Source organism: Bos indicus x Bos taurus, chromosome 5 (assembly GCF_003369695.1).
Source record: "Bos indicus x Bos taurus breed Angus x Brahman F1 hybrid chromosome 5, Bos_hybrid_MaternalHap_v2.0, whole genome shotgun sequence".
NCBI classification, from domain to species: domain Eukaryota; kingdom Metazoa; phylum Chordata; class Mammalia; order Artiodactyla; family Bovidae; genus Bos; species Bos indicus x Bos taurus.
The window spans coordinates 119,364,692-119,380,681 of NC_040080.1; the positions used below are offsets into that span (position 1 = coordinate 119,364,692).

The 15,990-nt window shown below is 38.7% G+C and overlaps 1 protein-coding gene across 1 annotated transcript in view; it reads left to right on the forward strand.

Annotated features, from left to right (window-relative positions):
- TSPAN8 (tetraspanin 8) overlaps positions 1–15,990 on the forward strand; it is a 66,022-nt gene that overhangs the window by 34,737 nt on the left and 15,295 nt on the right. Inside the window, exons 3-4 of the mRNA XM_027543661.1 lie at positions 5,646–5,708; positions 12,739–12,876. Coding sequence (XP_027399462.1) covers positions 5,646–5,708; positions 12,739–12,876 — 201 coding nt within the window. The remainder of the gene's footprint in view (positions 1–5,645; positions 5,709–12,738; positions 12,877–15,990) is intronic.

A 15,990-nucleotide genomic window follows, 5' to 3' on the forward strand; every position in this document is an offset into this window, starting at 1 on the left:
CGGCTATTTCTCCAAGAAGTCCTGATACCGGTTTTTAAAAAGCTGCAACCATTGTCTTTTTATGATACACAATATATACCAGCCATTTAAACAAACTGAAATAGAAATATGCTAATAAATATGCTTCTATTTTAATAACAAGTCTCAGAGTCTTCAAACTAGTAACAGTCCTCAAATTATAAAATAGTCAAAATATATCCCTGTTGTATAAAAACAGCATACAAAATTTTGATGACTAGTGTAAATACATAAGAGGTCAGTGTTTCATTAAATTGCTTATCAGGAATTTGAAAGAGATCTGAATTTTAAACTGAAATGAAAAGGACAGTCTAGGAAACAGGTATGTTACAGTTTCGGGATTATAAATTTACAATGAGCGTACAAGGTGAGCTGTAGACATCTGCACATGCTGTACCCGAACACTGTCACTGCTTTCCTGGGAAGCTGAGATTATTTTATGTTTACCTCTATCTCTGCTTTCCTGATAATCAAGTCTTTCTGATGATATGGATTTCAGTTAGATGTTTCTAACTTCCCTCAAAAGGCCTTGTTCTTCCCTTCAGCATAGTGGTGGGATTTACAATCTTTAGGTATCTTGAGTAAGAGCAATTGTCATGAAAAATGCAAGTGAAAGTCGCTCAGTCATGCCCAACTCTTTGCGACCCCATGGACTGTAGTCCGTTGAGTTCTTCAGGCCAGAATACTGGAGTGGGTAGACTTTCCCTTCTCCAGGGGATCTTCCCAACAGTCATAAAGGCTGATAATAACTTCTCAGCCAATAGGTGACATCAATATTTTCATTCAAAAGTTAGAGCAGGAGGAGTCTGTGAGGTTAGGGAACTATTCCTATTCTATTCTTCCCTGTACTCCCAACCCAGAGTTCTCAGCTGGAGTTTTACAATCCTTCATAGGAAATTAGCAATTTGTCACATTTCTAATGTTTACTTAAGCAAATATTTTACAGTCCCACTGATGTGGTTTTCTTATAGATATCCATGACCTTGTGTTTTCAAATGCATTCTTTCTGCTGTAACTTTCGAGAAGCTAAGCCTTTGTAAAGCAGGGCCAGATGTTGAAATAGCTCCAACATATGCATATGGTCATTTAAGCTAACATACCACTTTCTTTTGTGAGAGAACTTGAGACATGTCACATAAGTGGGCAGTCATTTCTATTGGTTAGAATAAGCAATTGAAGAAAAATAAGTGAAACTAAAAATCATTTTTAATCACTCATGCTAGAGTTTGATGCAAATTAGAGTGAATGAGAGGTATGGTAGAGAATAGGTAAATGATAGGTATAAAACCTATTTCTCCTATTGTGTTGAAACAGATAAACTACCCACATTTTCTTATGGTCCTCTTAGATAAATCTGGTTTAGGAGTGTTTTGGATGCTTGGAGTATCTTAGGGGTCTGGTGCTGAAGAAACCTGGCAGGTTGCAGTCCACAAGGTCACAAAAGAGTTGGACACGACTTAGTGACTAAACAATGATAATGACAACAAGCATGGAACACAAGGCCTGTAGCACACAGATACGGTGAAATCATTGCCAGAGGCAGAGATTGTGTAAAGGCCGGCTTTTCATGAAAGAAAGCAGAGTGAAGTAACTTTACTAAACCCAAATGGGGGAAGGTGAGAAGGAGGAGCCAGGTTATAAAACCAAATGTGTTAACAGCTGAAGGAAGTTGACACATGAAAAGTTTTGAAAAGAGCAGAAGAATGTCAGGAATTGAGAGAGTTCAGAAACCAACATTTCAATGTCATCGTTGCATTTTATATGGTACCTGGGACTCTAGATTGGATGTGCCGAGAGCAGTTAAAACAGTTAAAGCAGAGTAGGGGCTTTTGGTGGCTCAGTGGTAAAGAATCTGCCTGCCAATGCAGGAGGTGCAGGTTTGATCCTTGTGTTGGGAAGATCCCCGGGAAAAGGAAACGGTAACCCGCTCCAGTATTCTTGCCTGGGAAATCCCATAGACAGAGGAGCCTGGTGGGCTATAGGCCATGGGATCTCAAAGAGTCGGTCATGACTAGTAACTAAACAACAACAAAGCAGAGTAGACATAACTATGAGATGAGATCCCTGAAAAATAAGGCGCGATTATATTTCATTCTGATTGATGAAGTCCCCCTAGTTAAAACTTGACCATGACGAAAATGTGTGAACTTTGTAAATATAATGGTTTCCTACCACTATGCAGTTAGCTTGGAACTATAACAATGACAAAAGTCCTGGAGCCCAGAGGTCAAGAGCTGAACCTCAGTTTTTTCATCACCAGTTATGTGACTCTGGGGAAATTGGTTAACCTCTCTGAGCTTTACAGTTCCTTATCTATAAAATGGGACTAGTAATAGTTTTAACTTTATGGGCTTTTGTGAAGTTTAGATGGGTTCATACATACAAGGAACTCAGAATAATGCTGAATAAATATTTAAGAAACAGGTATTTCAGCCATCATTGTATAGGGAGTTTTATGAGATAGCAATATGAAACCATTCTGCATAGTGAGAAGTAAATTCCAATGTTGGATTTTGAAACAGAAGAAGAAATAAGATGGCAAGAATTATGATAAGGCAAATTCTTTTAGCATAAATTAGAAGAATGGAAAGAAAGTGGATTTTGAAGAAACTAACAGACTGAGATGCAAATCCTGAATCTACATTGCTTTTGTGACCTGTTTTCCTGATAATGAAGTCTTTCTGATGTTATGGATCTCAGTTAGATATTTCTAACTTCCCTGAAAAGGGCTTGTTCTTCCCATCAGCATAGTGGTGGGACCTACAATCTATAGATGAGATATCTTGTGTAAGAGCAACAGTTGTAAAGACCTATGTTCCTTGACTTTTCTTTGCCTCAGTCTCTGCACTTGTTCAATGATGGTAATTTTATGTGGTAGGATCAATGGTGAAGATTAACTAATTTACTTTATGGAAGCTTGTGACTAAGGACTGACACACAATAATTCAATTAATGCTATTTTTCCAGTTCCAACAATCAAATTGCCTTTTAATTTAAAAATACTGGAATCTTATGTGATAGTATTTTAGCCCTACTCTTATCCTTTTCCAACCTCCTGGAACAAGAAATCTGTGGGGCTAGAGGGAGGTGCTCACTCCACTTTGGGTACATACCCCAAATATAGTCATGTTGGGGATTAGGGTTTCAACGTAGAAAGTTAGGGGCCACATAACTCAGTCCATAGCATACTCTTAAGCAAGTGTCAATTACCTAATTACGTAGAATGCTGGTTCAGACCAACTGCATCCTAATTTCATAGAAAGAAAGATGTCTCAGGAGAGCTGAGTGGCAACAAAAATGACTTTCTTCAAAGAGAAACCAGAAAGGGGGGTGAAGTGGATGAAGAAGGCCTAGTAAGTTCTGCAGTATCCACTGTGGGGACCTGGGGGCCCAATATATCACTTCATTTCCTTTTACAACCTTAACAACAGAGAGGAGGACAGACCTGGATGCTTATTTTTAAATTAATACTCCAAATTATTTAAGACATTATAAAAAGATCAAGAGTGAATGCTTAAAGTCAAACTGGAGAAAGGGCTCCAAGAACCATTATGAAGGTCAGTGTTACAACAATTGGGATAAAACAAATTAGTATCAATCATGACTCTAGATTGATTATTCTTGATATAAAAGTTATTTAATTAATTTAATTAATAAATTATGCATTTCTTAAAATTGTCTCATGCATAATTTCATTAAAAAGTCAAGTAAATATAATCATAATAACTATTCATATAATTAATGTTATTTTCAGTTAAAGCTGAAAGTCAGAGTGACTATTAAGACAATTAATCTAAATCTACCTGTGAAAGGGAAAAAAGAGAAAGAAAGAAAAATGTCAGTCAACAAATTGAAATAACAAATAAAAATCCAACTGTTATAAAATTACTAAAAATCCCAGAGGGTCTCATTATCATTTGACATAAATTCTTACAGATTTATTTATTAACAAGAACCGCTAAAATGAGCATTGATCTCCATCTGCAAATGAAATTAGGATTTAGCAGAAAGAAGAAAAAGAAGTAAGAAGGGTTTTCAGACTCTAAAGTCTGTTTTTTTCAATGTTTTGTGTTTTACAGGGTGTGTGTGCACACCCATAAGATTACTAAATTATATAGGTTATTTGGTGCTTTGGCTAGGAGTTCTCTGGTAGAAAGCTTTGGTTTTCCATTGTGTGTGTCGGGTTGAAGTAAGGGCAGGGCTAAATTTGGAGTGGTGCTGGATTTTCGCCATGTGACAGTTATCTCTTGGGAGATTCCAGTTTCTTTATTGAAATGAAGTGTTTGAATTTAGATGGTTTCTGAGATCTATTAGGGAGCATAGGTTTAGCCACTCATTGCACTTACTATTGCTTTCACAAAGCCCTGGGTCTGCTTCCACACCCAATGTAATGAGAAGCCACTCAGTGAAACAGCTCTTTGGGGGTTTGGAGCATACAGCCCAAGCATGCATGAAAGCAAGGATGCCGCCAGGTCACGGGGTTTGGAGGACTCAGACATTTCTCTGTCAGAGCACCGTGAGGCCAGAATAGTCTGGAAACTCCTCTAAGGTCTATGCTGTGTCTGTCGGTTACCAGGCTTGTTCTCAGCATCTCTGTCTAATAATAGATCTTTGATTTTTTTTAAGGCTACAACATTTACATCATAAACAAACAAAACAAAAAACCCAAACCTAAAAGACAAGGTTTTTTCTTACACTAAAGTAAAATGTGTTTCACATTTTATGTGTTGGCCTTGGTCCAAATTAAATAATCTGGTACAGTCCTTACAGGAACTTAAGACTTTAGATACTGTTCCTCATCATTCCTCTTCTCTGGGTAAGCTTTACTACCTAAAAGAGCTTATTTTAAAGAGTTTGTTTGGGCACAAAAAGTGTTGTAAAACACCATTGTTGTTTAATTGCAAATTTTGTCAAATGTTCTACTATTGCCTGTAGAACATGTATCTGACTTGAATCTTGTAGGAATGTTTGGTGATTATCAGTTACACCCTTCCTTTTAGGTTTAAGACAGCTTCTGAGAGACAAGCCCAGAGGCCTGATAAGGATATTTTTTCTTAAAACTGTTATGACATAACTTTTGTATGTTGTGTGAGTGTGCATGTGTGTGCTCAGTCGTGTCTGACTCTCTGTGACCCCATGGACTCTAGTCCACGAGTCTCCTCTGTCCATGGAATTTTCCAGGCAAGAATACTGGAGCAGGTTACCATTTCTTACTCCAGGGGATCTTCCCAATCCAGGGATCGAACCCAGGTCTCTTGTGTCTCCTGCGTTGGCAGGTGGATTTTTTACCACTGCACCACCTGGAAGCCCTTTGCATGCTTAAATCTAGCAAAAACAGAGTTGAAATATGGAAAACCATCTTTCCTGTCCTCCATAGTGAAGATGACTTCTTGTCCTAGACCTATGAATGACTGTGAATGGGAAACAGATTATTCTTATCAAACTTTCCAACTACAGTGGAACATTCAAGCAATTATCTATACATGAATATTCCTCATTTATGTCTTTTAGGTTATAATGGTAGAATTAATGATAACCATTGTAAGCAGATGGCTAGGGTTGTATGGAATTAGAGTTTTAGTTTATCTTAGGCACACTCTAACTTTTTTTTTTCCTTTTTTCTGCAGCTATGTGGTGCCATTATCCTTTCTGTAGCTATTTCAATACGAGCAGGGAAAATTGGTCAAGAGGTAAATAAATATGTTATTCCACTGACAAAGTAGTTTATTTCTCTTATAGCGATGAAAGTAATGATAATAATAAAATGTTTTTATAGTATTTTCCTAACTGCCTCACATAATTATTTGTGCTAAGTGATTTTATAATTTAATTAATCAAGGTTACTCACTCTGTGCCTGGCACTGTGTTAGGCATTAATGAGTCCTTCTGGAGAACGGAGAGGATGTTACTCCCCAAATAGGAAGATTGCATTTAAAGTAGAGGTGAGAAGGGGCCAAAGCAGAAATTAGCCTTCTTCATTATTTGTTAAAGTATAGCCTGAAATTATCTACAGGATATAGACTGCTTTGTCTCTCCAACCAAGAGAAATTTTTGTACAAGACATTGACAATTAATTTGGCTGATTCCCAGGTGAGGTGGTACTCCAAAAGGAAAGACGGTAAGATGTTCTCTTGGAGAATAATTACTTGAATCTGTTTTGTTTTTTTAACTGTTTTAAAGGCAGCAAAATTCAAAGATAGCTGTAATGACTTGGGCAGCTGGTGTTGAGGGTAATCCCCTGTAACAGTAAAAGGCTGGTCATAGCCATGTAACTCAGCAGTTGACTGGTGATGTCCAACTTCCTGACATCAAGATAAGATTAGCAGGATCCCATTTCTCCCACCACATGCCATTCCATGGCTGCCAAAGCACTTATCAGGATTTCTGCAGGTCTGGAGGAAGTTTAGTTCATACAGTTAATTCTGTCTCTAGTCTTTATTTCCATACACATGGTTTCTGTTCCATACCACAGTGTCACAGTGTGGAAAGAGTGTGGGGGTGGGGGTGGGGGTGGGGAGGGTGTGTGTAGGGGGTTGTTCTGTCAATTTTAGTAAGCACAGGTGCCTGGCACCATTTCCTGACTTCCCTGTTTCCTTTCTCCTGTCTCCCTTCTTCTCAGGGATGTTCCACCCTCGAGATTATGATTCTTACCTCTTGCAGGGCAGTTACCTTGTACTCTGTTATCTGGATTCTCGCCACTGTTCAGGCTCACATATTCTATCTACTTCTAGGGCCATTTCAAAGTGTTTGCCCAAGTAAAGTTTCCTCTTTAATAGGAATATCAGTTCCTATCTAATAAGTATTAAGATATTCTTAAAACAAAAATTCAGGTAATGTATTATCTATTAAAACTTATTTGACCATGGTGCAATTATATGCTATTAGACATAATAACCTAGTTGAAAGAAAAAGAAAGTTGACATCTCTTCTGATTCTTTTTCCTAAAATGGGTGGGTTTTCTGGACCTTTCTTTTTTTTTTCCCCTCACCTTCTCTCTCTCTCACTGTTTCTTTCCTGTTTTTCCTTCTTTCTTTCCCTCCTTTTCTTTCCTCCTTCCCTCTTTCTTTCTTTTCCCTTTCTTTCTTTTCCTTTAAAATTTGCTTTTTAGAGAACCCAGAAAATCACAGTGGTGATTAAGCACATCTTCATTCTGAGCCTCGCCATGGTGAGGACACTGAGTCGGAGACAGGTGTGACAATGAGTTGATAACAGTCTATTCCATCTGGACTTTGTTGTTTTATACTTATAAATATAACTGTGACTTCTTGATGTCCTTGGATTATGAAATTTGAGTCAAGAACAGTATTCAAAAATGTATAGAATCATTGAGAAACTGGTGTCTGACTTGGGAACTCATAAATAAGCACAGAGATGAACAGCCATTGATTTAGAGGGTACTTTGGCCTTTTTTAAGATGGGTGTGCAACCTGTATTTCATTTTAAAATTTTATTATGTTTCTGGTAGATATGGGAATGCTGTATTTCCCCTCAGTGCTTCTGGTAAACAAATTTGGTGTTTAGTCTCAGAAATCACACACATTGAATGTATTAAAGAGCTGTCCTTGAGAGAGTTACTCCAAATCTGGGGATAAGAATGAGTTAATAGAGCTAGACATCATCTTGAGTTATATGTTGACTCTTTTACTCTGTCTCTATCCCTAAACAAAAGGCAGTATTTTCCAGGACAACTTTAACCAGCTTGACAGATGAGAAATGACATATTTATTCAAAGTCAGTGACAAAGAATCAAGACTGTGCAGAGAACCAAATTTTACTACTGGAAAAACAGGAGAAGTTTTAGAAGGAGACCTGAGAGCAAACACAGAAAAAAAGGATGCCAGGATGTCTTTGTGCACAGCTTTTAGCAAAGCCATGGGTGCTAAAGTGTCCCCTAGAGATGCCTTGTTCTCCCTCAGGATGAACTCAGCCCTGCAGGAGGCAAAGTGTATGTGCAGCCATCCTAGGAGATCCCTTATAATCCAAAGAGGACCCTGAGCCTTCTTCTTCAAGGTTCTGTCCTTTCCTATAGAAATTCCCCCCTCATCCGAAGACACATAGAGACAGTGTTCTTCCAAGACAGCTTTTAAAACTCTGCTGTCTCTCCCCCGAGGGCTTCCCAGGTGGCACAGTGGTAAGAATCTGCCTGCCAATCAATGCAGGAGATGCGGGTTCAATCCCTGGGTCAGGAAGATCCCTTGTAGAAGGAAAAGGCAACCCACTCCAGTATTCTCTCCTGGAGAATCCTATGGACAGGGGAGCCTGGCGGGCTACAGTCCATGGGGTTGCAAAGAGTCGGACATGACTGAGCCACCATGCACACACATCTATCCCCTGAAACAAATACCTGAACTCAAATTTTCATTTTGTTTCTAAATAAGAATAGCCACTTGTTGGGCTGGTCTTAAAACAGTGATCGTCAGGTAGCCAGCACATTGCTTTCTGGCCACGCTGGTAGAGGGTCGCTGTGCCCAGATCAGTCTCATAGAAGTGCTTCCGCCGCCACCGCTGCCAAGTCGCTTCAGTCGTGTCTGACTTTGTGCGACCCCATGGACTGCAGCCTACCAGGCTTCTCCGTCCATGGGATTCTCCAGGCAAGAACACTGGAGTGGGTTGCTATTTCCTTCTCCAATGCATGAAAGTGGAAAGTGAAAGTGAAGTCACTCAGTCGTGTCTGATTCTTAAGGGCCCCATGGACTGCAGCCTACCAGGCTCCTCCGTCCATGGGATTTTCCGGGCAACAGTACTGGAGTGGGGTGCCATTGCCTTCTCCTAGAAGTGCTTCATTACCTGCCGAATAAGTGCTGGCCACACTCCAGGGACCTCCCAGGTGGCTCAGTGATAAAGAACCCGCCTGCCAATGCAGGAAACTCAAGAGATATGAGTTCCATCCCTGGGTTGGGAAGATCCCCTGGAAAAGGAAATGGCAACCCATTCCAGTATTCCTGCCCAGAAAATCCCATGGACAGAGGAACCTGGCAGGTTACAGTCTGTGGAGTCACAAAGATTCAGACACAACTGAGTAACTAAATAACAGCAACAACATGCTGTTCATGTCTCACTGGTAGCTATTTGACCTACTGTTTCTATATCTGGGTTGTCTGACCAAAGTACTGATAACTCAGCTGGTGAAGCTTCAGCTGTCTTGGATATCTTAGGGTTTTCCTGACTGGCTACGATGTCATGAAACCACCTTGATGGTGAGTGGGTAGACCAGGTTTCCTGATGCTGCTTTTTTGGATTGTTATCTGTCTTTACTCAGATGCCATGCCTGGTTACTAACAAAACTGATTTCTTAGCTCCAATCTTAACAAGCAAACCAATTAAAAAAAAAAAAAAAAAAAAAGAACCCAGAAAAGCCTGAAAAAGAGGCAAAAAAATCTTTAGGACATAACCAAGCTTTCTAAATATGCAATTGAAACACTATCTGTAAGCATCAACTCTTAAAGACAAAAGAAGCATTGGGTATTCACAGAGGCTGACCTAATTCCTTTCATAAGTGGGAAACTGGAGCCCAGTAAAGTTAGTTGACTTTCATGTTTAGAAACTACTATATAAAGACTCTGAATATATATAGAATATAGATTTTGTTTTTAGTGCACTTACATCTTTGGCACATTCCTTCCTTCTGATTGTCAAACAAAGGCTTTGTCTAGGCTATGAATTGATTTTAAAAGTCTTTACAAATGTAAAGGTCATGAGTAGTAGTGAGTAGTAATAGTAGTCTGTGTTTTGGTATTTCCTGTTAAAGGCACACATCTGCATGCTGTGCCGCAGATGCCAGAAGGCACCTTCTTAGCTAGTGTAAGAACTAGTGGTCTGCCTAGAAATAATCCAGTAGATAAAGCTCCTGAGAGATGAATGGGTTGCTCACAGCATTCATATATCATGCAGGCACAAGGTTTCATTGTTTCATTGTGATTTGCTTCTGGTCATATCTGTAGAGCAAGAGATAGATTGAGGCTAGGTGTTATGATGGTGATGAAGGTTATGTATGTGGGGAAGAGAAGAACCAAATTATGCAGGGTTGGTTGTCCAGCCCATCATAAAGAGACCTAAGATGTTTTCCTCAATATCCCATTTCTAAATAGTCAGGCAAAATAAAGAGTTTCTGGAAGACTATAGACTATACTTCCTGGGAACAAGATAGACTTGATATGGAATATCAGGAGCTAGACTTATTTTCTTAGTTTAAAATACGGTTGGCTTGTTTTGGCAAATGTATAGACCTCTGTAATCACTATTACAATCAAAATGAGAAGAATTTTTATTAACTCATGAAAGTTTCCTCATATCCCTTTGCAGTCTGTTCCCTCTTTACTTGATACTCTGCTCAAAGTCCACCACTGCTCTGATTCCTATCACCATAGCTTAGATTTATCTACTCTTTTTTTAATTCCCCATCTGGATATTTTTTAAAAATAAAAATATAGTTGATTTACAATGTTATGTTAACTTCTGCTGTACAGAAAAGTGATTTAATTATACTGTACATATATATATATATACATTCTTTTAAAATATTCTTTTCCATTAGGTTTATCACAGAATATTGAATACAGTTCCCTGTGCTATACAGTAGGGCCTTGTTGTTTACTCATTCTGTATATAATAGTTTTCATCTGTTAACCTCAAATTCCCACTCCATCCCCTCCCACCCCACCTCCCCCTTGGCAACCACAAGTCTGTGCTCTATGTCTGTGAGTCTGTTTCATAAAAGTTCATTTGTGTCATATTTTAGATTCTGCATATAAGTTATATGATATGGTATTTATCTTTCTCTTTCTGACTTACTTTATTTACTATGATAATCTCTGGGGTCTTTGATATTACTGCAAATGGCATTACTTTATTCTTTTTAATGGCTGAGTAGTATTCCATATTGTGAGTATGTGTGTGTGTGTATGTGTGTGTAGCATTGTATGAATATCAGACAATGTTGAGTATCAGACCTTGTATGAATAACAGAGCATATCTTCTTTAAAAAATTTTTTAATTTTATTTTTAATTGGAGAATAATTACTTTACAGTATTGTGATGATTTCTGCCATACATCAACATGAATCAGCCATAGGTATACATCTGTTCCATCTCTCTTAAACCTCCCTCCCACCTCCCTCTCCATCCCACCCTTCTAGATTATCACAGAGCACTGGCTTTGGGTTTCCTGCATCATACAGCAAATTCCCACTGACTACATTTTACATATGGTAATGTATATGTTTCACTACCACTCTCTCCAGTCATCCCACCTTCTCCCCTGTCTACTGTAACCAAAAGTCTGTCCTTTATGTCTGCATCTCTTTTGCTGCCCTGTAAATAGGACCATCAGTACCATCTTTCTAGACTCTCTCTATATGCATTAATAATGATATTTGTCTTTCTCTTTTTGACTTCACTCTGTATCATAAGCTCTAGGTCCATCCATCTCATTGGAACTGACTCAAATGCATTCCTTTTTATAGCTGAATAACATTCCATTTTGTATATACACCACAACTTCTTTATCCATTCATCTGTCAATGGACATCTAGGTTGCTTCTATGTCCTAGCTATTTTAAATAGCATATGTAGCATATCTTCTTTATCCATTCATCCACTGATGGACATTTAGGCTGTTCCCATGTCTTGGCTGTTGTGAATAGTGTTGCTTTGAACATAAGGATGCATATTTTTTTGACTTATAGTTTTATCCAGATATATGCCTAGGACTAGGATTGCTGGGTAATATGGCTACTCTATTTTTAGTTTTTGAGGAACCTCCATAGTGCTTCCTATAGTGACTGCACCAGCTTACATCTCACCAACCATGTAGGAGGGATCCCTTTTCTCCACACCCTCTCCCTCACTTTTTTGTAGACTTCATGATGGCCATTCTAATTGATATGAGATATCTCATTATAGTTTTGATTTGCATTTCTTTAATAGCAAGCTATATTGAGCACCTTTTACATGTGTGTTAGCTGTCTTTATGTTCTTGTAGAAATGTCCATTTAGTTCTTCTGCCCATTTTTTGATTGGGTTGTTTTTGTTGTTGTTGCTGTTGATAGCATGAGTTATTTGTATCTTTTGTAAATTGATCCCTTGTAGGTCGCATTGTTTGCAAATATTTTCTCCCATTTTGTAGGTGGTCTTTTTGTTTTGTTTATGGTTTCCTTTGCTATGCATAAGCTTGTAAGTTTGATGAGATCCCATTTGTTTATTTTTTCATAGATTTATCTTTCTGGATTGCCATATAAATGGAATTATACAGCAGTCACTCTTTTGAATATGGTACATTTATCTCAACATAATGTTTTAAAGATTTACTCATACTGTTGAATCAGTAGTTTGAGGAATTTAGGCTTTATAATTTAACTAGACTACCATAAAAACATATTTATGATGCTACTTAGGTATAAAACACAAAATATGCCAATCAAAGATCACATCATGGATAAAACTGATCCTTCTAAACTTTAAAAAATTTTTATTTGAAAGCCTATTGCATTTCTTCCACCCAATATAAATCTTCAAAAGGCATAAAATTGGAACAGTGCACAAGTAACATCTCAATAGAAGGTAAGCTCCTTAAAGGCAGGAATTTCTGCTTGTTTACATCACTATGGCATCTTGGTGTCTTAGAACAAGATTTGGCACATAGCAGTTCCCCAGTGGATGTTTGTTGAATAGTAAATATTAAGAAAAGGAATTTTCTGTCATTAATCTCTTTTTCATTTTCAGATTCTCGCTCCTGGGGATGCTGACCTTAACCTCTTTATTGCTGTGAATATATTAATTTTTGTGGGTGCTGTCATCATGATTCTGGGTTTCCTGGGATGCTGTGGTGCCATGAAAGAAAACCAGTTCATGATGATTTTGGTGAGTTTTCCCAGTGCATCCCAATACCCAACCTTCAGACTTTGGAGGATTATTTCCCATCCCGATTATCTGTAAGAAGGACTTGTGAAGGTTGATGTAAGTCTCTTACTTAATTTAGAGGGTTTGGTTGTGGAAGCTAATATAATTATCTCAAATTAGAGGGTACCATGAGAGAAGTAATCCAAGTCTATGCCCCAACCAGTAACACTGAAAAAGCTGAAGCTGAATGGTTCTAATGAAGACCTACAAGACCTTTTAGTACTAACACCCAAAAAAGACATCTTTTTCATTATAGGGGACTGGAATGCAAAAGTAGGAAGTCAAGAAACACCTGGAGTAACAGGCAAATTTGGCCTTGAAGTACAGATTGAAGCAGGGCAAAGGCTAACAGAATTTTGCCAAGAAAATGCACTGGTCATAGCAAACACCCTCTTCAACAACACAAGAGAAGGCTCTATATATGGACATCACCAGATAGCCAACACTGAAATCAGATTGATTATATTCTTTGCAGCCAAAGATGAAGAAGCTCTATACAGTCAGCAAAAACAAGACCAGGAGGAGACTGTGGCTCAGATCATGAACTCTTTATTGCCAAATTCAGACTTAAATTGAAGACAGTAGGGAAAACCACTAGACCATTCAGGTATGACCTAAGTCAAATTCTTTACGATTATACAGTGGAAGTGAGAAATAGATTTAAGGGACTAGATCTGATAGACAGAGTGCCTGAAGAACTATGGACAGAACTCAGTTTCATTGTACAGGGGGAGGCAGTGATCAAGACCATCCCCAAGAAAAAGAAAATGAAAAATGCAAAAAGGAAAAATGGCTGTCTGAGGAGGCCTTACAAATAGATGTGAAAAGAAGAGAAGTGAAAAGCAAAGGAAAAAAGGATAGATATACCTATTTGAATGCAGAGTTCCAAAGAATAGCAAGGAGAGATAAGAAAGCTTTCCTCAGTGACCAGTGCAAAGATAGACAGGAAAACAATTTAACAGGAAAGACTAGAGAGCTCTTCAAGAACATTAGAGCTACCAAGGGAATATTTCATGCAAAGATGGGCTCAATAAAGGACAGAAATGTTATGGACCTAATGGAAGCAGAAGATATTAGGAAGAGATGGCAAGAATACACAGAAGAACTGTACAAAAAAGATATTCATGACCCAGATAATCGCAGTGGTGTGATCACTCACCTAGAACCAGACATCCTGGAATGCAAAGTCAAGTGGGACTTAGGAAGCATCACTACGAACAAAGCTAGTGGAGGTGATGGAGTTCCAGTTGAGCTATTTCAAAGCCTAAAAGATGATGCTGTGAAAGTGCTACACTCAATGTGCCAGCAAATTTGGAAAACTCAGCAGTGGCCACACGACTGGAAAAGGTCAGTTTTCATTCCAATCCCAAAGAAAGGCAATGCCAAAAAATACTCAAACCACTGCACAATTGCACTCATCTCACATGCTAGTAAAGTAATGCTTAAAATTCTCCAAGCCAGGCTTCAGCAATACATGAACTGTGAACTTCCAGATGTTCAAGCTGGTTTTAGAAAAAGTGGAGGAACCAGAGATCAAATTGCCAACATCCACTGGATCATGGAAAAAGCAAGAGAGTTCCAGAAAAACATCTACTTCTGCTTTATCGACTATGCCAAAGCCTTTGACTATGTGGATCATAAACTGTGGAGAATTCTGAAAGAGATGGGAAAATCAGACCACCTGACCTGCCTCTTGAGAAATCTCTATGCAGGTCAGGAAGCAACAACTAGAACTGGACATGGAATGACAGACTGGTTCCAGATTGGGAAAGGAGTATGTCAAGGCTGTATATTGTCACCCTGCTTATTTAACTTATATGCAGAGTACATCATGAGAAATGCTGTGCTGGAAGAAGCAGAAGCTGGAATCAAGATTGCTGGGAGAAATCTCAATAACCTCAGATATGCAGATGTCACCACCATTATGGCAGAAAGTGAAGAAGCACTAAAGAGCCTCTTGATGAAAGTGAAAGTGGAGAGTGAAAAAGTTGGCTTAAAGATCAACATTCAGAAAACTAAGATCGTGGCAATCATTCCCATCACGTCATGGAACCCATAAGGAAGACTGACAAGTAAACAATTAGCTACAGCAAAGGTGGTCCAAGAAGAAAAGAGCAATGATAGAGGAGGGAACCTTCAAGCTGGAAGCAGAAGTGGATAAGGTGTTTGTATGTATAAGGGTGTGATGAGCTTTCCAGGGAGAGAGGCTGGCAGTACATCTTTGGGGACTGAAAAATTTTGGGTATGGCTAGAGTGTGTAAGGACTATTTTCAGTAAATGATGGAACGTGGGTCTGAGTGTGGACTAGAGTCAAACCACAGTCTGTCGAGTCGGTAATGCCATCCAACCATCTCATCTTCTGTCGTCCCCTTCTCCTGCCCTCAATCTTTCCCAGCATCAGTGTCTTTTCATGAGTCAGCTCTTTGCATCAGATGGCCAAAGTATTGTAGTTTCAGCTTCAGCATCAGTCCTTCCAATGAACATTTAGGACTGATTTCCTTTAGGATGGACTGGTTGGATCTTGCAGTCCTAGGGACTCTCAAGAGTCTTCTCCAACACCACAGTTCAAAAGCATCAATTCTTTGGTGATCAGCTTTCTTTATGGTCCAACTATCACATCTATGCATGATTACTGGAAAAACCATAGTTTTGACTACATGGACCTTTGCTGTCAAATTAATGTCTCTGTTTTTTAATATTCTGTCTAAGTTGGTCATAGCTTTTCTTCCAAGGAGCAAGTGTCTCTTAATTTCATGGCTGCAGTCACTATCTGCAGTGATTTTGGAGCCCCCTCAAAATAAAGTCTCTCACTGTTTCCATTGTTCCCCATCTGTTTGCCATCAAGTGATAGGACCGGATGCCATGATCTTAGTTTCTGAATGTTGAGTTTTAAGCCAGCTTTTTCATTCTCTTCTTTCATTTTCATCAAGAGGCTCTTTAGTTCTTCTTCACTTTCTGCCATAAGGGTGGTGTTATCTGCATATCTAAAGTTATTGATATTTCTCCTAGCAATCTTGATTCCAGCTGTGCTTTATCCAGCCTGGAATTTCTCATGATGTACTCTGCATAGAAGTT